The sequence below is a fragment of the Epinephelus lanceolatus genome, chromosome 24 (genome assembly GCF_041903045.1).
Source record: "Epinephelus lanceolatus isolate andai-2023 chromosome 24, ASM4190304v1, whole genome shotgun sequence".
Lineage (NCBI taxonomy): Eukaryota > Metazoa > Chordata > Actinopteri > Perciformes > Serranidae > Epinephelus > Epinephelus lanceolatus.
In genome coordinates this window covers 20934893-20956902 of record NC_135757.1, presented here as the reverse complement: position 1 = coordinate 20956902, position 22010 = coordinate 20934893, and the positions used below count along the sequence as shown (strand labels likewise).

The 22010-nt window shown below is 40.6% G+C and overlaps 1 protein-coding gene across 1 annotated transcript; it reads left to right on the top strand.

The window, feature by feature from the left end:
- The first annotated feature begins 288 nt into the window (after window positions 1-288).
- On the top strand, window positions 289-21298 carry pwp2h (PWP2 small subunit processome component). The gene is made up of 21 exons (XM_033616313.2): window positions 289-445; window positions 974-1086; window positions 1307-1401; window positions 1522-1621; window positions 5350-5493; window positions 5574-5709; window positions 5814-6052; window positions 9438-9581; window positions 9776-9846; window positions 9935-10071; window positions 10177-10325; window positions 10455-10602; window positions 10690-10840; window positions 16182-16362; window positions 16482-16629; window positions 17029-17137; window positions 17375-17440; window positions 18625-18843; window positions 18931-19081; window positions 19187-19261; window positions 20994-21298. The coding sequence occupies exons 1-21, from the start codon at window positions 428-430 to the stop codon at window positions 21157-21159; spliced, it is 2760 nt and encodes a 919-aa protein (XP_033472204.1). The 5' UTR covers window positions 289-427; the 3' UTR covers window positions 21160-21298.
- Window positions 21299-22010: the final 712 nt, after the last annotated feature.

Below are 22010 nucleotides of genomic sequence, written 5' to 3'. Positions count from 1 at the left end.
GCCCTTTAATATTCTAGTATTTTCTAGGCTACTTACGAATTTAATCTTTGTGTCTTTGTCTTTGATACTTTAGCCAATCTAAACCATAATGCCAGAATTATAATATTTTAGCTGGGAATTTGGGAAGGGTCTCACAAACAAATTCTGTATGTTTAATCAATCAAATATCTTTTCTAACAGATAGAAATATTATAAATTATATATATTTTATTTTCAGTAGTTTACCCTCCCTGCCGCCAGAGGGCGCAGTATCTTAAATGTAACCCACCTCAAACCGGATGTGTCAAGTGTCAACAAAATGCAAACACGTGTGTAGCGGTGGAGGAGGAAGCATGTGTAATATTAGCCATACATTTACGCTTCCATGAATTAATACAGCGAATTCTAAAGTAGATAAATGCGTTAATTTTAACGGATACTGAGTAAAATGAAGTTTGCCTATAGGGTAAGTACGTCACTGCTAGCTAGCTGGCTAACTGTCCCTCTTCTTGGTAGCATCTATCTGCAACTAGTGACTGGGAGGGACTGTCACGCCAAACTCCATTCGGAAAATGTTGAATTTAGTTTATAATTTCATATAGGTAAAGATGTAAATGTTGTAGTACAGTTAAAACGTTTTACTGTTAAGTTTTAGCATTCACACTTACGTTCGACTGACGGTTATGATACCAAACAGCATTTATTTGATAGTTTATTGTTTTACTCTTTACCGTCTTTCACTAAAATAACTTAGATGTTAACGTTAACGTTATACAATTAAAGGACCATTGCAATGAAGTCCTAAGTTTACCGGAACATGTTTCTGTTTTGTTAACATATTGAAGTAATTTTATTTATCTGCAATTGCATGCAAGCAAGAGATTGTTAAATTCCAAAATATTTGAATGGAGTTCTGAGTGAGGTTTTCTGCCTAAATGCTAACAGGAGCTTATTCGTGATTTTAAAAATAAAATCGCTGTGTTTTACATTGTAGTTTTCCAATTTGCTCGGAGCAGTCTATCGTCAGGGAAATTTGAGTTTCTCCAAAGATGGCAACGCTGTGATCAGTCCGGTTGGAAACAGAGTCTCTGTGTTTGACCTGAAAAAGTAAGTCATGATTATTAAATACATGAAAATATGCTGTCATGTGTAGGGACTTGTTTTGCTTTAAATGACACATGGATGCTGTGCAGAAGCCCTGCCTGCAACTCTAGTTGCAACAGAAATGTAAAGCATGCATGAAGTAACTGGTGTGACATTATAGTAAATAAAAGTTAACCATCATTAAAAGCCAAAGCAACATTGACTTCTCATTTCTCTCCTGTAGCAACACATCTGAGACGTTACCTATCTCCACTACTAAAAACATAACATGTGTTGGTCTCTCTCCTGATGGGAACTTAGCAATCATAGTGGATGAAGGTAAGATAAACTTGCTTGTTCGTACATGAGATAAAAAACATAAGCAGAAGTTTGTGTCCTGTTGTAAAAAAACAAACAAAAACAAAAATCCAACTGTATTTCTGTGTTTGTGTCACACAGATGGCTCAGCATTGTTGGTCAGTCTCATCACCCGAGCCGTCCTCCATCATTTCCACTTTCACAAGCCTGTCAGCAGTATCCGCTTCTCACCTGATGGCAGGTAGGAATGTCTGATGAGCTGAATTCACAGTTTCCAAGATGCCAAGGGAAATATTCATGCTGCATCATCACCTGTATCAAAATGTTGAAAGGAGGGGTGTAATACGCATCTGTTCGCATTCAGTTTTCAGCAGACTCACGTCATGATTTTATTTTAAATTTTTTATTTAACCTTAATTTGACCAGAAAAAACTCTTGAGATTAAAAATCTCTTTTTCAAGAGTGTCCTGGCCAAAACAGGCAGCAACATAACAGACAGACAACATAGAACAAAAATACAGAATAAAAATGTAAAGCTTTAAAACAAAGTAAGAATAGTACAAAGAAAAGCAAAAAAGTACATAAATACAGTACAGGCCAAAAGTTTGGACACACCTTCTCATTCAATGCGTTTTCTTTATTTTCATGACTATTTACATTGTAGATTCTCACTGAAGGCATCAAAACTATGAATGAACACATGTGGAGTTATGTACTTAACAAAAAAAGGTGAAATAACTGAAAACATGTTTTATATTCTAGTTTCTTCAAAATAGCCACCCTTTGCTCTGATTACTGCTTTGCACACTCTTGGCATTCTCTCCATGAGCTTCAAGAGGTAGTCACCTGAAATGGTTTTCCAACAGTCTTGAAGGAGTTCCCAGAGGTGTTTAGCACTTGTTGGCCCCTTTGCCTTCACTCTGCGGTCCAGCTCACCCCAAACCATCTGGATTGGGTTCAGGTCCGGTGACTGTGGAGGCCAGGTCATCTGCCGCAGCACTCCATCACTCTCCTTCTTGGTCAAATAGCCCTTACACAGCCTGGAGGTGTGTTTGGGGTCATTGTCCTGTTGAAAAATAAATGATCGTCCAACTAAACGCAAACCGGATGGGATGGCATGTCGCTGCAGGATGCTGTGGTAGCCATGCTGGTTCAGTGAGCCTTCAATTTTGAATAAATCCCCAACAGTGTCACCAGCAAAACACCCCCACACCATCACACCTCCTCCTCCATGCTTCACAGTGGGAACCAGGCATGTGGAATCCATCCGTTCACCCTTTTTGCGTCTCACAAAGACACGGCGGTTGGAACCAAAGATCTCAAATTTGGACTCATCAGACCAAAGCACAGATTTCCACTGGTCTAATGTCCATTCCTTGTGTTTCTTGGCCCAAACAAATCTCTTCTGCTTGTTGCCTCTCCTTAGCAGTGGTTTCCTAGCAGCTATTTGACCATGAAGGCCTGATTCGCGCAGTCTCCTCTTAACAGTTGTTCTAGAGATGGGTCTGCTGCTAGAACTCTGTGTGGCATTCATCTGGTCTCTGATCTGAGCTGCTGTTAACTTGCGATTTCTGAGGCTGGTGGCTCGGATGAACTTATCCTCAGAAGCAGAGGTGACTCTTGGTCTTCCTTTCCTGGGTCGGTCCTCATGTGTGCCAGTTTCCTTGTAGCGCTTGATGGTTTTTGCGACTCCACTTGGGGACACATTTAAAGTTTTTGCAATTTTCCGGACTGACTGACCTTCATTTCTTAAAGTAATGATGGCCACTCGTTTTTCTTTAGTTAGCTGATTGGTTCTTGCCATAATATGAATTTTAACAGTTGTCCAATAGGGCTGTCGGCTGTGTATTAACCTGACTTCTGCACAACACAACTGATGGTCCCAATCCCATTGATAAAGCAAGAAATTCCACTAATTAACCCTGATAAGGCACACCTGTGAAGTGGAAACCATTTCAGGTGACTACCTCTTGAAGCTCATGGAGAGAATGCCAAGAGTGTGCAAAGCAGTAATCAGAGCAAAGGGTGGCTATTTTGAAGAAACTAGAATATAAAACATGTTTTCAGTTATTTCACCTTTTTTTGTTAAGTACATAACTCCACATGTGTTCATTCATAGTTTTGATGCCTTCAGTGAGAATCTACAATGTAAATAGTCATGAAAATAAAGAAAACGCATTGAATGAGAAGGTGTGTCCAAACTTTTGGCCTGTACTGTATATGCTATAAGTGAACCATAAAAACACAAAATGGGCACCTACGTGATTACAAAGACCAGCTAAAATACACCCTGACATTGTCGTACAGATGATTGTTTACAAATATCCTGCAACAGTGCTTTGAAACGGCCAAGAGGAACCAATGAGTTCAACTCAACAAGTCCTTCTGCAGAAGATTGCACGTATAAGGAGCTGCATGCATAAATACGAGAGGCGGGGTACACCCTGGACAAGTTGTCAGACTATCACAGGGCTGTTGAAATTATTATTTTATTATTATTATTTTTAAAGCAACGCTATGAGATCAGTACTCTGTATCAGCCAATATGCAAGCTCAGGTATCGGCAGGGAAGGCAGCAATGGCATCAGAACATCTCTAGTTCCTTATGTGTATGCATAAATTGCTACAATATATTTGTATCTGTCATCTTTTAAAATGGCAAGTGTTTGAAGGATGGGTTCATTATTTATTTATTTATTTTTTAGGTTTTATATCGTTCTGTAGCTTCCCATTAGTGTTCCTCATGTATTTAAATCCGAACATTCAAATTTTCGTGCAAGTATGTTTTAGCATCAAAATGTGAAGTCTTAAATAATCTTAAATTTATGAGGTCTTAATTGCCTGAAACAGTTGATCTAATTTCATTTATCAATTTTTTCTTTTTGTCAAAGTGAGTCAAATGCTTCTGTGAGAAAGCCTAATACTGTCTCTTTATTTTATACTTCAACTTACCTGATTGCAAAATGTAGGTCAGCCTAACTCACTCTAATAAACACATTCCTACATAAAACCTGCCTCTGCACAGAACTACATAGTTACCTGCAATGCTTAATCAAGAAAGAGATGATTTGTCCAAAAGTCAGTCTTAAATTTGGTTAAAAATCATCTTGAAAAGGTCTTAGAAAAGTATCACTCTTCTACATGCTTACATGTTGCTAAACAGCTGTATTAGATAAAGTATTGATGTTTTCCTCATGGAGGTGTTATTGCACTTGCAATAACAAGCGTAATTATCTTCACTTCTCTGTCTCCACTGCAGCATCTTTACTCTGTGTGTTTTTTTGTCTGTGTGTGTGTGTGCGTAGAAGTGACGCAACAGCCCCGACACACAGAGAGAAAGAGGAGAGGCTGCTGCAGCATGACAATAAATTACTAAACATAAAACAGTACCCTAACAGTTACAGATAAAAGAGCCGGTAACATCAGAGCTTCTCGGTCGTTAATAACTTTTACTACCGGCAAGATTGACAGGGTTAAAGCTTCACACATCTGTGGGGAAAAAGCGTGTATTAAAAGATCAGTTGCGGATTTTCCAAATCGATATCGGGTCATTCAAATGAAGATCGATTGAATCAGATGAATCGATTATTTTAACCCTGTGCCTGAACCTGTGATAGTCTGCGGTTTTTGTTTTAAAAACGACTGAAACTATTGGTAATTAATAATCAGGAGTAATTGCTGCACCTCTACACACCATTAGATATGTGTAGAAATAGAAAACTGTCAAAACATACAAGATATGAGCATCATGAAAGCACACATTCACTCACCTACACTGCAGTTTGTTACATTTGACTTCAGGTCTGTGATTTTTGAAGCGCATTCAGTAAATGTAACAGGAAGTTCCTCTTTGTCAGTACCTCATCTGCCAGTCTATGCATCTGTTTCATACATTATAAGCAACCAATATTTTGTGCAGCAAGTCAGACAGAAATGATGCTGAGCTTTGATGCATTTGTTCTTTTTCAGGAAGTTTGTCGTCACGAAGGAAAACGTAGCTCTGATGTACCACGCTCCTGGAAAGCAGCGAGAGTTTAATGCCTTTGTTTTGGATAAAAGCTACTACGGTCCCTACGATGAAACCACCTGCATCGACTGGACGGACGACTCCAAGTGAGTAACAGTTTGTTAGACATCAAAGCATACGAGAAGCCTGAGAGAAGATGAATCATGGTTGTGACATTTTCCTTCAGGTGTTTTGTGGTGGGCAGCAAAGACATGTCATCGTGGGTTTTTGGTGCAGAGCGCTGGGCCAACCTCATCTACTACTCCCTGGGTGGGCACAAGGACGTCATCATGGGATGTTTCTTTGAAAAGGACAGCTTAGATGTGAGTTTATTGAAGCTGAAAGAACAAGTGTCGGTTTGCCTAAAGATTAGAAATAAAATGTCAATATTGAGATTTTGATGAGTGTGATGTTCCTGCGTTGTCAGCTGTACACAGTGAGCCAGGACGGGACGCTGTGTGTCTGGGAGAGCGACACCGAGCTGGATGGCCTCGTCCTGACAAAAAGTCGGGACAAACCAAAGCCCCCGAGGCAGGGGGACGAAGATGAGGAGGAGGATGTGCAGGAGATCAGGACAGAGGGAGAAGAGGGAGAGGTGATCAGAGGGAAAGCTGAAGCTCCCAAAGAGAAGAAGACCAAAAATGTTCGATTCAAGCAGAGCAGCAAGTAAGACACATCTCAGTTTTCTTTATGTCAAAAAATAACACAGCAGTTAATTCCAGTGTTTCAGTCGTAGCAGTTCTTCAGTGCAGACGTCCTTCCAAAAAAGCACTGTAATGTTGATACGTTTACACTTTGAGTGGCAGTTATCCTGCTCTCCATTAGGCTCTTGGCTCTTGACAAAATGCAGGTTTATTTGTCCCTTGGCTGTTCTAAAGCTTTAACAGCAGTATCAGCATTTGTAATAAAAATCAGCATGTGTTGTAGCTGAGAGCCAAAGTGATGTAGTAATTATTTCTCTTCAGTTAGAGGGATAGTTTGGATTTTTTGAAATGGGTTTTGAGAAGTACTTATCCATAGTCAGTAAATTACCTACAGTGGGTACGGAAAGTATTCAGACCCCTTTAAATTTTTCACTCTTTGTTTCATTGCAGCCATTTGCTAAAATCAAAAAAGTTCATTTTATTCCTCATGAATGGACACTCAGCACCCCATCTTGACAGAAAAAAACAGAAATGTAGAAATTTTTGCAAATTTATTAAAAAAGAAAAACTGAAATATCACATGGTCATAAGTATTCAGACCCTTTGCTGTGACACCCATATTTAACTCACATGCTGTCCATTTCTTCTGATCCTCCTTGAGATGGTTCTGCTCCTTCATTGGAGTCCAGCTGTGTTTAATTAAACTGATTGGACTTGATTAGGAAAGGCACACACCTGTCTATATAAGACCTTACAGCTCACAGTGCATGTCAGAGCAAATGAGAATTATGAGGTCGAAGGAACTGCCCAAGGAGCTCAGAGACAGAATTGTGGCAAGGCACAGATCTGGCCAAGGTTACAAAAGAATTTCTGCAGCACTCAAGGTTCCTAAGAGCACAGTGGCCTCCATAATCCTTAAATGGAAGAAGTTTGGGACGACCAGAACTCTTCCTAGACCGTCCAGGCCATCCAGCCAAACTGAGCAATCGTGGGAGAAGAGCCTTGGTGAGAGAGGTAAAGAAGAACTCAAAGATCACTGTGGCTGAACTCCAGAGATGCGGTAGGGAGATGGGAGAAAGTTCCACAAACTATCACTGCAGCCCTCCACCAGTCGGGGCTTTATGGCAGAGTGGCCCGACGGAAGCCTCTCCTCAGTGCAAGACATATGAAAGCCCGCATAGAGTTTGCCAAAAAACACATGAAGGACTCCCAGACTATGAGAAATAAGATTCTCTGGTCTGATGAGACCAAGATTGAACTTTTTGGCGTTAATTCTAAGCGGTATGTGTGGAGAAAACCAGGCACTGCTCATCACCTGCCCAATACAGTCCCAGCAGAGAAACATGGTGGTGGCAGCATCATGCTATGGGGTTGTTTTTCAGCTGCAGGGACAGGACGACTGGTTGCAATTGAAGGAAAGATGAATGCGGCCAAGTACAGAGATATCCTGGAAGAAAACCTCTTCCAGAGTGCTCAGGACCTCAGACTGGGCCGAAGGTTCACCTTCCAACAAGACAATGACCCTAAGCACACAGCTAAAATGACAAAGGAGTGGCTTCGGAACAACTCTGTGACCATTCTTGACTGGCCCAGCCAGAGCCCTGACCTAAACCCAATTGAGCATCTCTGGAGAGACCTGAAAATGGCTGTCCACCAACGTTCACCATCCAACCTGACAGAACTGGAGAGGATCTGCAAGGAAGAATGGCAGAGGATCCCCAAATCCAGGTGTGAAAAACTTGTTGCATCATTCCCAAGAAGACTCATGGCTGTACTAGCTCAAAAGGGTGCTTCTACTCAATACTGAGCAAAGGGTCTGAATACTTATGACCATGTGATATTTCAGTTTTTCTTTTTTAATAAATTTGCAAAAATTTCTACATTTCTGTTTTTTTTTCTGTCAAGATGGGGTGCTGAGTGTACATTCATGAGGAATAAAATGAACTTTTTTGATTTTAGCAAATGGCTGTAATGAAACAAAGAGTGAAAAATTTAAAGGGGTCTGAATACTTTCCGTACCCACTGTACAGTAGATGGCGGTCGGCATGCCCTCAGTTTAGAGAAGCATGCATGTACAAGCTTAGCATGTACTGCTGTGGACAGGGGCAGCACCAAAACATATTCTAGCCACCTAAAAAAATCAATATCAGTTTATGTGTATGCTATATTTAAAATATTTTCACTGCTTCACCATGCCGTCAGATAGCCCTTTCCAACGGAAAAGCCAATAATGGCTCCAGAGCTGCTGGTCTACTGCTGCTTCAATTGGTTAGTTTGTTTGTGTTATTTTGTGACTTTTGTGAATCCATATTAACCCTTTAACCCGGTGAAACCTGACCAAGATGGCTTGATTCAAAAAAAAAAAAAAATCCATGGGAAGAAGGCAATGAGCAATGAAAGAAGAAATGACCCAAAAAATGTGCAAGAAATTAGCGAAAGGCATTTGAAAGCAAAAAAAGTGACATCACTCCGGGTTTCAAAGGGTTAAACGCCCAAATCACGCAATAAAACAAACAATCTGATCAAGATCGTGGGAGAGCAGCAGCTCCTGTGCTCAGCAATGCTAAAACACTGCTTTTCTCTGGAGTCTGGCTTCGGCTGATGGTGTCACCTGCAACTTGGCTGGTCAAATTGCTGACAGCTGGTTTTAGAACATAAAACATGTCACCTGTTTCTACAGCCAGTCAGCTTGTAGTAAAGTCTGCTGGTCTAGTCAGAACTGCAGACGGCATGTTTGCTTGCTGCAGCAGGTGCTTCGTCCCCACTGAGCCTTCTGTTTACGTCCTCACTGCGTGCCGGTGTCAGACGCTGTGCTGTTGCAGCTCACTGTATGTGCTTACGCACTCTCCCCCCCGCACACACACACACACACACACACACACACACACACACACACACACACACACACACACATTCTCACTGACTGATTAATTGGCGCTGGTTATTGATATTATTGTGTTGTATTTATTATGAATACAGTCAATCTGATGCTGGTTTTATGTTTTCCACCATTTAATCACTACAAATGCAGCTGTAGCCAGTATCTCACCATCTCATCACTACATTCTTTCACGTCATTCATATTTTAAGAAGCTACAAATTATATTCAGCCAGAAAATATACCTGAAAACACAGTCGTTGCACTGAGATGATACCGTCTCATCTAGTTGCATTGGTGTGAACCGGCAGGTTTTTAGAAAGCTGCAGAATGGCACGTTCAAGTAGTTGCCTGTTTCAACTTGTCTAGTCGCGAATCTTAGGTCTGAGCTGGGCTTAAAGCTTCAGAAAGTGCAAAATATTCTACCATAAAAAGATGAAGACCAACACCAGATGATGACTCAAAATGTCAAAGTACTCAGAGGACGAAAAGTAACCTTCTTTCTCTCCTGTTACCTCAACTTTTGCAGACACTTCTTCAACAAGGAGGGGGATTTTAACAACTTGACAGCCGCCGCCTATCACAAGCCAACTCACATCTTGGTCACAGGTTTTGCCTCTGGAATCTTTCACCTGCACGAACTTCCAGAGTTTAACCTCATTCACTCGCTAAGGTGAGAGAAAAGTTTAGTTTTTGTATATGAAGGGAACTTATCAGCATGCTGGAGTGGGGATTTAGGAAGCAAAAATAAAGATGGGACTAGAATATGCATGCTTTAAGTTTTTAGTCGAGTGTACACAAGGAAAAAAGACAGGACTGACTGAAAGGGTTGATTTTAAAAAGCACTATTGTTGCGTCTTCTTCCAGTATTTCTGACCAGAGAATTGCCTCAGTGGCTATAAACAGCTCTGGAGACTGGATCGGCTTTGGCTGCTCAGGTAAGAAGTCTTTCCTCTTTTCTTATCTTTCTTTTTTGTATCAATAAGTATCTGATTCTTCTTATACATTTACATGTTGTTGTGTCAGGGATGGGTCAGCTGCTGGTGTGGGAGTGGCAGAGCGAGTCGTACGTCTTCAAGCAGCAGGGACACTTTAACAACATGGCCTCGCTGGCTTACTCACCAGATGGACAGTATATCGCAACAGGAGGGGACGATGGCAAGGTGAGTGCTCCACGCCTTCTACTGTGGTGCTTTTCACCATTCGTATGTAGTGAGGGAGAAGACGGGGCTGTTTCAGAGGTTGAGACTCTGTTTTCATCTCCACAGGTCAAAGTGTGGAACACCAACAGCGGCCTTTGCTTCGTCACCTTCACAGAGCACACCAGCAGCATCACCAACGTCACCTTCACCTCTAGCGGCTTCGTCATCGTCAGCGCTTCTCTGGATGGGACGGTCAGAGCATTCGACCTGCACAGGTGACTTCCACTGAAGCTGGTTCACTTCCAGTATTTAATGGAGACAGGGACTAAAAACAGAAATGTCTTTGTGCCCAAAGAGAAATGACTTTTAAAACTTTTTTACTGTGTGACATTTGTTTATCACAGGTACAGAAACTTCAGGACATTCACATCACCTCGTCCTGCGCAGTTCTCCTCCCTCGCTGTAGATGTCAGCGGAGAGCTGGTGAGCGCAGGAGCTCAGGATTCCTTTGAGATCTTTCTGTGGTCCATGCAGACGGGCAGACTCCTGGAGGTGTGTGCATAATGACATATTTTAAATGTTTATATGTTTAAATATGCTCTTATTCACCCCACCTGCATCTTCCCTGTGATTCACCAGGTCCTTGGGGGCCACGAGGGCCCAGTCAGCTGTCTGTTTTTCAGTCCAGTGCAGTCCATCCTGGCCAGCGCCTCATGGGATTGCACCGTCCGGCTGTGGGACATGTTGGACAGCTGGCAGGTCAAAGAAACACTTACCCTCACGTCTGATGGTAAATATTGTCACGGTGTCTTTTGATGGTGCTACTAGGGGGCGCCAGAGTTAGAAAGATTTGAATTCTGCTCTCAAACACGGTGTTTCCACTGCAGGAGCTTTGCCCAAGGGAACTAAGAAACTAAACCTGTGTTTTAACTGGAGGATCTGGGGCCTAAATTTAATTTTATGATAGTATAAACAGTTTTACTTTCTGATGGTTCAGGAGTTAGATGGGCTGACAGTTGCCACAGACGTCTCCACTTGTGTACTGCCTCACTCACAAAACAAGGAAGTACTCCAGAATAACTCTCACACAGGAGGAATGGCTTCATGTTTGTAAAACTCCAATAACTTCTTCAATTTCAGGTCAATGGAGGGGATTTATATGGAAAAATATTATCAGGATTCAGGATCCAATCACCCCAAAGAGAACATATAGTCTAGTAGGAAGGGGGGGGTCCCCATGGTCACGGTGGATTTCTAAATGAAACCTATATTTTTGGAATCGTGAAGGTCTGTAGATAATGAATTTTGATGTTCCCATCGCGAAAAAGGGTAGTCCTCGGAATTCCAGCGGAATTCCGTCAATCGGAATACATGGAAAAAAATTAAAAATCAAATGTATCCACAACTTTTGAACCATATATTGTACAGAGACAAATAAACCATCTTTTTTGCATAGATTAAGCATGAGAAATCAATTAAATGGTTATTTTAATTATTTAAAATGTATGTCTATGCGTAATTGGCTTTTCTTTGCAAAATTTAGCAGAAAAAATATGAAAAAAGCTATGACCTATAGGAAATCTTCCCAATTTGTCGGTATTTGCTGAGAAACATCAGCTTTTTAATAGCTATAGAAAACTGCCCAGCACTCTAAGCTTTCATTTGATTGGTTACATGTTGCTGTAACTAAAAAAATAAAGTCTGGGAGACTGTTAGAGCTATGTCTACTCCCAAATTTGTGATAGACAGGTCAAAATGAGGGATAACCATAACTCTTGAATCATACATCATACATATATAAATGAACCAATTTTTAATGTAATTTTTTATTTTACAAATTGATTATGGTGTTCTCTTGATGACTGAAGTAGTTTTTATGTATTTAGTCCAAATAGTATTTCTATGGGCTGAAATATGTGCCACCAGAAACTGAATTTGAATCATTTACATTTGAATTTGAATTTCTAAACTTGAATAATTGCATTGAAAAACTGAAATTGAATCACATAATTTGAAATTGTATTGTTAATTTGAATCATTGCATTGAAAAACTGAATCTGAATAGTGTAATTTGGAATTGAATTTATTTCTATATATCTTCACATTCAGTTCTCACAATTCAAATTCAGTTCTCAAAATTCAATTTCAGTTTACTGTGACAGACATCCGGGTAGTTTAAGGATGAAGGAAGAGCAATCGAGCGCAGATACACAGGACTCCTCTTCGGCCAATCAGCACCTACGATTTTGAGCACGTAGGAAGAAGCGCTCGCCTTGATCCATAGACCATAGACAATAGGCTCGTTCGAGCGTGTCAAGTAGACAAGAGCAGGCGGCCGCAGCAGGGGACGGTGACAAAAAGCTGCGGTGAAGTCAGACAGTTTCCCGACAGTTTCCAGCAGCCTTCAGTCCGTACAGGAAGTCACAGACACACTTACATCCTGTCTGGAATGATGTCAGTTCATTAAAAAAGTGATCAGACCCATATATCAGTTTGTTCTCAGTCTCCAGTTGTTTTAATTATGATAGATTAATTTATTAAAATGCTTTACAGGTGATCTGTTGTTTATGTTCATGGTTTATCCTCTATTTGACATGAATTCTGAATAAACTGTGTTTGACTATAAGGTTCATATTTTCAGAGGAAAAAAAAATACAAGACAACAGCTTTCATTAAGGCTCAGTCAGATCCAGTCAGGGCTTCACATCTGATGTTATTTTAAGAATCCTCACATCCCACTGACCACAAGTCTTTGTGTAGCTAAATACTTCAATAATTAAACCGTCCAGTGTTAATATATATTCAGTCTCTGACAACCAAACTTCACCATCAGTCACACAACATAACACAACATTCAAATTCAGTTTTTCAATGCAATTATTCAAGTTTAGAAATTCAAATTCAAATGTAAATGATTCAAATTCAGTTTCTGGTGGCACATATTTCAGCTCATAGAAATACTATTTGGACTAAATACATAAAAACTACTTCAGTCATCAAGAGAACACCATAATCAATTTGTAAAATAAAAAATTACATTAAAAATTGGTTCATATACAGTACAGGCCAAAAGTTTGGACACACCTTCTCATTCAATGCGTTTTCTTTATTTTCATGACTATTTACATTGTAGATTCTCACTGAAGGCATCAAAACTATGAATGAACACATGTGGAGTTATGTACTTAACAAAAAAAGGTGAAATAACTGAAAACATGTTTTATATTCTAGTTTCTTCAAAATAGCCACCCTTTGCTCTGATTACTGCTTTGCACACTCTTGGCATTCTCTCCATGAGCTTCAAGAGGTAGTCACCTGAAATGGTTTCCACTTCACAGGTGTGCCTTATCAGGGTTAATTAGTGGAATTTCTTGCTTTATCAATGGGGTTGGGACCATCAGTTGTGTTGTGCAGAAGTCAGGTTAATACACAGCCGACAGCCCTATTGGACAACTGTTAAAATTCATATTATGGCAAGAACCAATCAGCTAACTAAAGAAAAACGAGTGGCCATCATTACTTTAAGAAATGAAGGTCAGTCAGTCCGGAAAATTGCAAAAACTTTAAATGTGTCCCCAAGTGGAGTCGCAAAAACCATCAAGCGCTACAAGGAAACTGGCACACATGAGGACCGACCCAGGAAAGGAAGACCAAGAGTCACCTCTGCTTCTGAGGATAAGTTCATCCGAGTCACCAGCCTCAGAAATTGCAAGTTAACAGCAGCTCAGATCAGAGACCAGATGAATGCCACACAGAGTTCTAGCAGCAGACCCATCTCTAGAACAACTGTTAAGAGGAGACTGCGCCAATCAGGCCTTCATGGTCAAATAGCTGCTAGGAAACCACTGCTAAGGAGAGGCAACAAGCAGAAGAGATTTGTTTGGGCCAAGAAACACAAGGAATGGACATTAGACCAGTGGAAATCTGTGCTTAGGTCTGATGAGTCCAAATTTGAGATCTTTGGTTCCAACCGCCGTGTCTTTGTGAGACGCAGAAAAGGTGAACGGATGGATTCCACATGCCTGGTTCCCACTGTGAAGCATGGAGGAGGAGGTGTGATGGTGTGGGGGTGTTTAGCTGGTGACACTGTTGGGGATTTATTCAAAATTGAAGGCACACTGAACCAGCATGGCTACCACAGCATCCTGCAGCGACATGCCATCCCATCCGGTTTGCGTTTAGTTGGACGATCATTTATTTTTCAACAGGACAATGACCCCAAACACACCTCCAGGCTGTGTAAGGGCTATTTGACCAAGAAGGAGAGTGATGGAGTGCTGCGGCAGATGACCTGGCCTCCACAGTCACCGGACCTGAACCCAATCCAGATGGTTTGGGGTGAGCTGGACCGCAGAGTGAAGGCAAAGGGGCCAACAAGTGCTAAACACCTCTGGGAACTCCTTCAAGACTGTTGGAAAACCATTTCAGGTGACTACCTCTTGAAGCTCATGGAGAGAATGCCAAGAGTGTGCAAAGCAGTAATCAGAGCAAAGGGTGGCTATTTTGAAGAAACTAGAATATAAAACATGTTTTCAGTTATTTCACCTTTTTTTGTTAAGTACATAACTCCACGTGTTCATTCATAGTTTTGATGCCTTCAGTGAGAATCTACAATGTAAATAGTCATGAAAATAAAGAAAACATATTGAATGAGAAGGTGTGTCCAAACTTTTGGCCTGTACTGTATATGTATGATGTATGATTCAAGAGTTATGGTTATCCCTCATTTTGACCTGTCTATCACAAATTTGGGAGTAGACATAGCTCTAACAGTCTCCCAGACTTTATTTTTTTAGTTACAGCAACATGTAACCAATCAAATGAAAGCTTAGAGTGCTGGGCAGTTTTCTATAGCTATTAAAAAGCTGATGTTTCTCAGCAAATACCGACAAATGGGGAAGATTTCCTATAGGTCATAGCTTTTTTCATATTTTTTCTGCTAAATTTTGCAAAGAAAAGCCAATTACGCATAGACATACATTTTAAATCATTAAAATAACCATTTTAATTGATTTCTCATGCTTAATCTATGCAAAAAAGATGGTTTATTTGTCTCTGTACAATATATGGTTCAAAAGTTGTGGATACATTTGATTTTTAATTTTTTTCCATATATTCCGATTGATGGAAATCCACCGTGACCATGGGGACCCATTCATATTTTAAGAAGCTACAAATTAGATTCAGCTCCATATTAAGCCTGAAAAGCTGCAAATCAGAAGGTACAGAGAGTTGATTCTATGCAGAAGATACACCGTCGAGTGGCATTGGTGTAAACTGGCAGGTTTTCAGGTAGTTCCAAGTAGTTGCAAGTTTCAGCTTGTCTCGTCACAAATCTTTGGTCTGAACTGGGCTTAAAACTCAATAAAAACAAAAGTGAAAACCAAAACAGAAGAAAGAAGTTCTCTTGTATCGATTGTAGGATGAGGTTTTGACATTTCTTGTCTTATGTTAAAAACAAAGTTGGGCTTTACTGTCAGCTTCCCAGCTTGTTACAAAAAAACGCTTGAGAAATAGAGTTTTCAGTCTCATTTTATTCTTTACTTCTTTTCACTCCCATCCAACTCAAACATCAAAGTCATGCAGCAGTGAATAAAAAGAACAACAGCATGACTAGAATTGTTGTTTTCTCATGTGTTTTAAATGCAGCCGTCGTTTGTTGTTAATCATGAGTCTTACTAGCCTCATCTTCACAGTTCCTCAGATGTGGTGGAAATGCAAACAGGAATACACAAAAGGGACTTTTAATGGCTGAGATTAGTTACTGGAACTTTTGGTCATAAAAGAATAATAATGGCAGAGTTCCTGGGTTCACATATTGTAATTGATTTAAGATTAGAGAATAGGATATTCAAAGTCTGTTTTAATGTTTAATTTCTCAGGAACATTCCTGTGCATACCTACAGAATTTCAAAAACTATATATAATTATTTGTGGAACTTCAAGACTTTAAATGTTACGTAGTTACAGAAAAGCCAAATCATTCAGCTGCCAAATGGCACATTTAAAGTTCAACCAGTCAGCAGGCGGAAGTCTTTGAGATGTACCATCTTTTTTGATGGATGAATGATGGATGATGATGAGTACCTCTGCTTTATGTGACCACACTCACTGTGCGTTTTTACCCTCAGGTTTGGCAGTGACGTATCGCCCTGATGGTCAAGAGTTGGCTGTGGCCACTCTGAACGGTGAGATCTCTTTCTGGAACCCTCAAACAGCCACACAAACCGGCTCCGTGGCCGGACGCCATGACCTGGAGATGGGCCGTAAAGAGACAGATAAAATCACAGCCAAGCAGTCTGCGAAGGGAAAGTGAGTGAGAGAACTTTAAATTATTTCTTTTGATCCAAAGCCCAGAGGAAAAGTTCAATTTGATAGCTTTTTGTGGACTTTATGACTCAGGTTGTGTGTCCTGGTTTTTGTGCGTCCAGGTCCTTCACGTCGCTGTGCTACTCTGCAGACGGGGAGTCGATTTTGGCAGGAGGTCAGTCCAAGTTTGTCTGCATCTACAACGTGAAGGAGCAGATACTCATGAAGAAGTTTGAGATCTCCTGCAACCTGTCCTTTGATGCCATGGAGGTACAGTCTCACCTTCAGCCCAGGCACAGCTTTTAGAGCAACGCATAATGACATCCGAAACTGTTTCAGTGGGAAGGAAATGCAACAGCTTTAAACTGTGGATACAGACTGAAATACAGTTTGTACTAGACGTCGAATGGATTATTCGGCTCCAATAGGACATTTTACAAACTATAATTATTGACAAATCTTCTCCAGTTCATCAGCTAACAGCTTTTTCCTGCTCCAAGCTATTCTGATGATATTGACCTTTAAAAACCTACTAGCAGTCAATCACTAGTTTGTACTTGTTTGATGTTTCATGGGAAACCAGCGGGATTCAGACCACTGATTTGGACTTTATAAACATGCTTACTTTATTCTTGGTCTTCACCAAATGTTGTCCTGTGTTGCCTTCAGGAGTTCCTGGACCGACGGAAGATGACTGAGTTTGGCAGCCTGGCTCTGGTGGACGAGGGAGCTGGAGACGGAGACGGGGTCAATATCAGCCTCCCTGGAGTTAGGAGAGGTACGACTCTCACTTCAACACTTGACCAACTGTTATAACGTGTAAGAGGTCCCTGTTTCTCTAAACAGAGGTAAAGCAATTTTTCGTGAAGACATAGAGACAAATATAGTCACTTAAGATGACTTAATGTCTTGTTCCCTTCCCCCCTCAAGTCTTTGCTCGACTTGGCTTAATGTTCTCACTGTTGTTTATTCTCTGTATATCTTGTATATATATTTTTTCTGTATGTCTTTTCAGGTGATATGAGTTCTCGACACTTCAAGCCAGAGATCAAAGTGAGCTCGCTGCGGTTCTCCCCTACTGGTAGGTAGCATTATCAAGATTGTGAGTTGGTAACATGTCTGAAAAGGGCTGGGCGATATAATGACTATGTAGGATATATCAATATATTTTCAAGCAAGATATGAATTTAGACAACACTTTTTATACGAATATAGGGTCAGGTTGCGTTACATAAACATATCAGTGTGCATCTCTCCCCTCTCACACTCTCCGCCCCACTCACTCACTCACAAGTTCTCCAGCAACACTAAGAGAGACACAGTGATGCTCCTCTGTTTAATCTGTCTGTTCATTAGTCTACAGTGTGACATTGGCCTATATGTTGCGACACTAAATCAGTCTGTGTGATGCATGAAATGACCACATTGGCACACGTGCAGTCCAACACTGCACCGCTAGTGATATGGATCATAGTACATCGCCATTCTTCTTGGTAGTTGTAGTCTATTGTGTGGCACTGAGACAGCTCCTGGCTGGCAAGGCAACAGATGTGATTAAAAAATGTAGCGATGACACAGACGAGATCATTTTCCAGCAGTACATTCATTTGAAAGGCCATGGAAAACAACTTTTTAAGTCCCCAACAAAGATTTTTAATTGTTCTAAACTCCAATGCATTTAGACCTACTTGATACTTTTATAGTCATGTTATAGTTTTGTGTCCTGTGCTGAAAACCTTTAAACCTCTGTAGCTCCAGTGCTGTGTGCAAAAACAATCACGTACAGCCCTGCTATTTATTTTATATCAGTTTCCATTTCCATGTTGTGCAGCTGTATATTTTCAAACAGAGAAAAAAATCCCTTTCTTTGTTTTTTTATTAAAGTGCTTGTGGCATCTCAAATGTGATTTGGCTAGCAACTGAACATGTAGCCCATTTCATAGAAAATACCGAGATATATATTGTGTATCGCCAGTCAGCCTGTAAATACTGAGATATGAATTTTTTTTTCCATATCGCCCAGCCCTACGCCTGACATAAGAGATAAAAAATTTGCTTATAAAAATCCAGTTTTGGAAATGACCATTTAAAGTTTGCAAAAAATGGAGGAAGGTCTTCAAATGATCAATGAAAAACTGTAGGAGGAAAGTAAACCCATATTGGTCACATTACATCTCCTAAATTTAATTTATTTACAAATTTAGAAGACAGTTGAGGGGATAACTGGTGTTAGGTAGTTTATGAAGTGGTTCCATTGTTTCTCAGGTCGTAGCTGGGCGGCCACCACCACAGAGGGTCTTCTGGTCTACTCCCTTGATGGCTCTCTGGTCTTTGACCCCTATGACCTGGACCTGGATGTGACGCCGGCCAGCATACGTAAGCAGCTGCGGCTCAAGGAGTGGGTGTCGGCCATCGTCCTGGCGTTCAGACTCAATGAAAAAGCTCTCAAACAGGAAGTGCTGGAATCAGTGCCACATGAGCAAAGTGAGTGAAACCATCCTGCTTTAAATTATTACTTATGAATTTACATCTTCTGACACTAATAAATGTTTTGGATTGTTTTTGTTCCAGTCCCAGTAGTTTGTGGCTCTCTTCCTGACATTTACATTGAGAAGCTGCTGGGCTTCGTGGCAGCGAGTTTGGAGAAGTCAGGTCACCTGCAGTTCTACATGACGTGGGCCCAGAGCCTGCTCATGCTGCATGGACAGAAACTCAAGAACAGGTCTGCTTCCAGTCATTTAGTGCTGTTGTTATTTACTTGTTTTGCCACGACTGTCGCGACATAATTGTGAATGACTGGAACTAATGATTTTTATCTGGTGTGCAGGTCAGGAGCCATACTGCCCACTCTCCAGGCGCTGCAGAAGAGCATCCAGAGACACTTTGACAACCTGTCCAAATTGTAAGTCTCAACCTCTTTGGCAACATTAACCCGCAAAGTCTTACAATGAGCAGGGTAACTTAAGAAATTTTCAACCTGGAACTTATTTTCCCAGGTTTTTACTAATGGGATCAACATTTTTTAAAATTGGTCCAGTATTAAGCGAGAGGGCTGCAGACGGCAGCAGCAAAACAAGAGAATGTAACCAACTGGAGGTGTTTGTGCACCATTAGATTACCTCCACTAAAAGTGCTTTATTTTGCCACTGACAGGCTGAGATTGTCTGAGTTTTTGTGTCCAAGTGACTAATGGGAACAATAATTTCTGAAATTGATCCAGGGTTGAGTGCATGGGCACTGGCAAAAAAGACTGTAATGTGAGCATTTGGGGCATTTTGCATCAACTTATGCCCAATAAAAGTGTTTGTTTTTAGCCACTGACAGGTTCAGATTCTTATTACAAGTGTCTGAGAGCATATTAAAAGGATCCAAACTATGATAGACCCTTTTGTTAAAGAGTAAGATCCTTTTTGTTTAATCAGAAACAGCCCCGAAATTGCCAATGGCAGCATTTACAAGTGGACCAGATCAAAGGCCTTGCAGGGAGAAAGCTGCTCTTGATTGGTCAGAATTTCCATGCGGAAAAAATCCAGAAAGTAAACAAAATGTTGAAGAAGAGTACACGTGCTAGATAAATGCGCCCCTTTCTAATGTCACAATGGAGGGACAACTATGCAGGTTGATTTTGGTGCTGGTCATCATGGTCTATATTGCTTGCATTGTTCATTTTACGCAAACCATACAGTTTGAAAACGAGGCGCAGCTCCAACTAGAAAAGAATGTTTTGATGCATTGGATGTGCTGAATGTGCATATTAAGGCAGTACAGGAGGAGGTGCACATTAATAATCCTCCAGGACTGTAACATGCTTATGTTTAACCCAAACAATACGTTATGCAACTGCAGTTGGTTTGGATCGAGGTTGGAACACGTTCTCGCCACACCTCAGAGACCACCTCTTCAAGAAGGTCTCGGTCCAGTGTGATTGCTGTGTTCACACCTGCCCAAATGACCGCACTTAGGGTTTGAGTTTGATTGAATTTGAGTTCGATTGAACGGAACCAAACAGGGCAGGTGTGAGAGCACCATTAGTTTCTATTGACGTTGAATGAAGTGTGTTGTACTGTGATAAAATTACTGTTAATTTAAATGAGTCTGGTGGATTTGGCGTTAGCGATTTCAAGGCTGTTTCGAGTGAAACAAAAAGGATTTTAATCTTAATCAAAAAGGTCTATCTCTGTAGGGATATTTTCCATAATGTTGCCAGACACTATGATAATACACAATAATCTGAGCCTGTCAGTGGCAAAAAAGAGCACTTTTAGTGGCTGTAAATTGGTGGTGCACAAATGCACATGAACGTTACATTGATGCCCTCGTGGTCAACATTGGCCTAGTTTCAAAAACAGTTCTCACTAGTCATTTAGACACAAAAACAAAGTAGGGAAAGTAGAGTTCAGGTTGAAAAATACTCGTTTCCTTTAATTTAATGCTGCACTGAAATCATGCAATTAAATATATCATATATAATATATATCAAGATTGTCCTTAAATGCAGTTTTTAAAAGTTAGACAAGTTATTTTTTCATCCATTTCCCTGTTTTGTGCCTTAAATGTCATATTATATTACATATTATTGTACAAATGGTCCCAGTTAATCCTGAAACCTAAATCTTTGTTTTTCTTTTGCACAGGTGTGACTTTAACATGTACAACATTCGCTACGCGGTGGCCTTGTCGAAGCAGAGGGGCGTAAAGAGACCAGCAGAGGAGGACGAGGGGGAGGAGGAGAATGATGATGAAGAGTTGTCTGAGGAGATGAGCATGGCCTCCTTGGAGGATGCAGAATTGATGCTGTAGACGAGAAGCCAATCCACCTCATTCCAACAACATGTCAGATGCACATGGAGAATGTTGGACTGTAAAAGCAAACAGATTTTTGTGTACTTCAGAAAAAGTTATATTGTAAACTTTTTTTTATTAAAGACATGTAAATGTGTACAACTGCATGTTTTCTTTGGCCTGCATGGTCTCAAAGAAAAAAAAAGACTTTAGATGTTGTTGAAGATGCTTAGTAGGCAACCAGACCCAGGATCCTTACTGTCTGAACCACCTGCAGAGGAGCAGTGCATCCTAACACAGAGTGGCTGAAACTGTTCCGGTTGTGCTTGTAATGCCTTTGTTAATAGCTCTTAACTTAATGGTGATTGCAGTGTTCGGTGCAAAAGTGTCACTCGACTATGTATATCCAGGTGGACGTAAATGATAATTTAATGGGCAGCAACAAAGATTAATCATTATGTAGTTTTAATGCCTCTGAGCCGGCAACAGCTGTGGCTGGAGGCATGATGTTTTTGGGTCCGTCCATCCCGTTCTTATGAAAGCAATATCTAAAGATTGCCATTAGGGAATTTCTTAAAATATTTGGTACAAACCTCCACTTGACACAAGTATGACCTGAAAATTTGGTGGTCAAATGTCGAGGTCATTGTGAACTCACAAAACATATTTTAGGGTATAACTCTAGAATTCATACACTCATAACAAAATTTCACACAAACATCTGAAAGGATATAATGATCAAGTGATGTCATTTTATATCCAAAATGTCAAAGGTCAGCTTCACTGCGATGTCGTAATGTTCTGCGAAAACATGGGCCTTTATTAACTCAGGAACAGAAGGGGAGACATTTGGTGACACAAATCTCCAG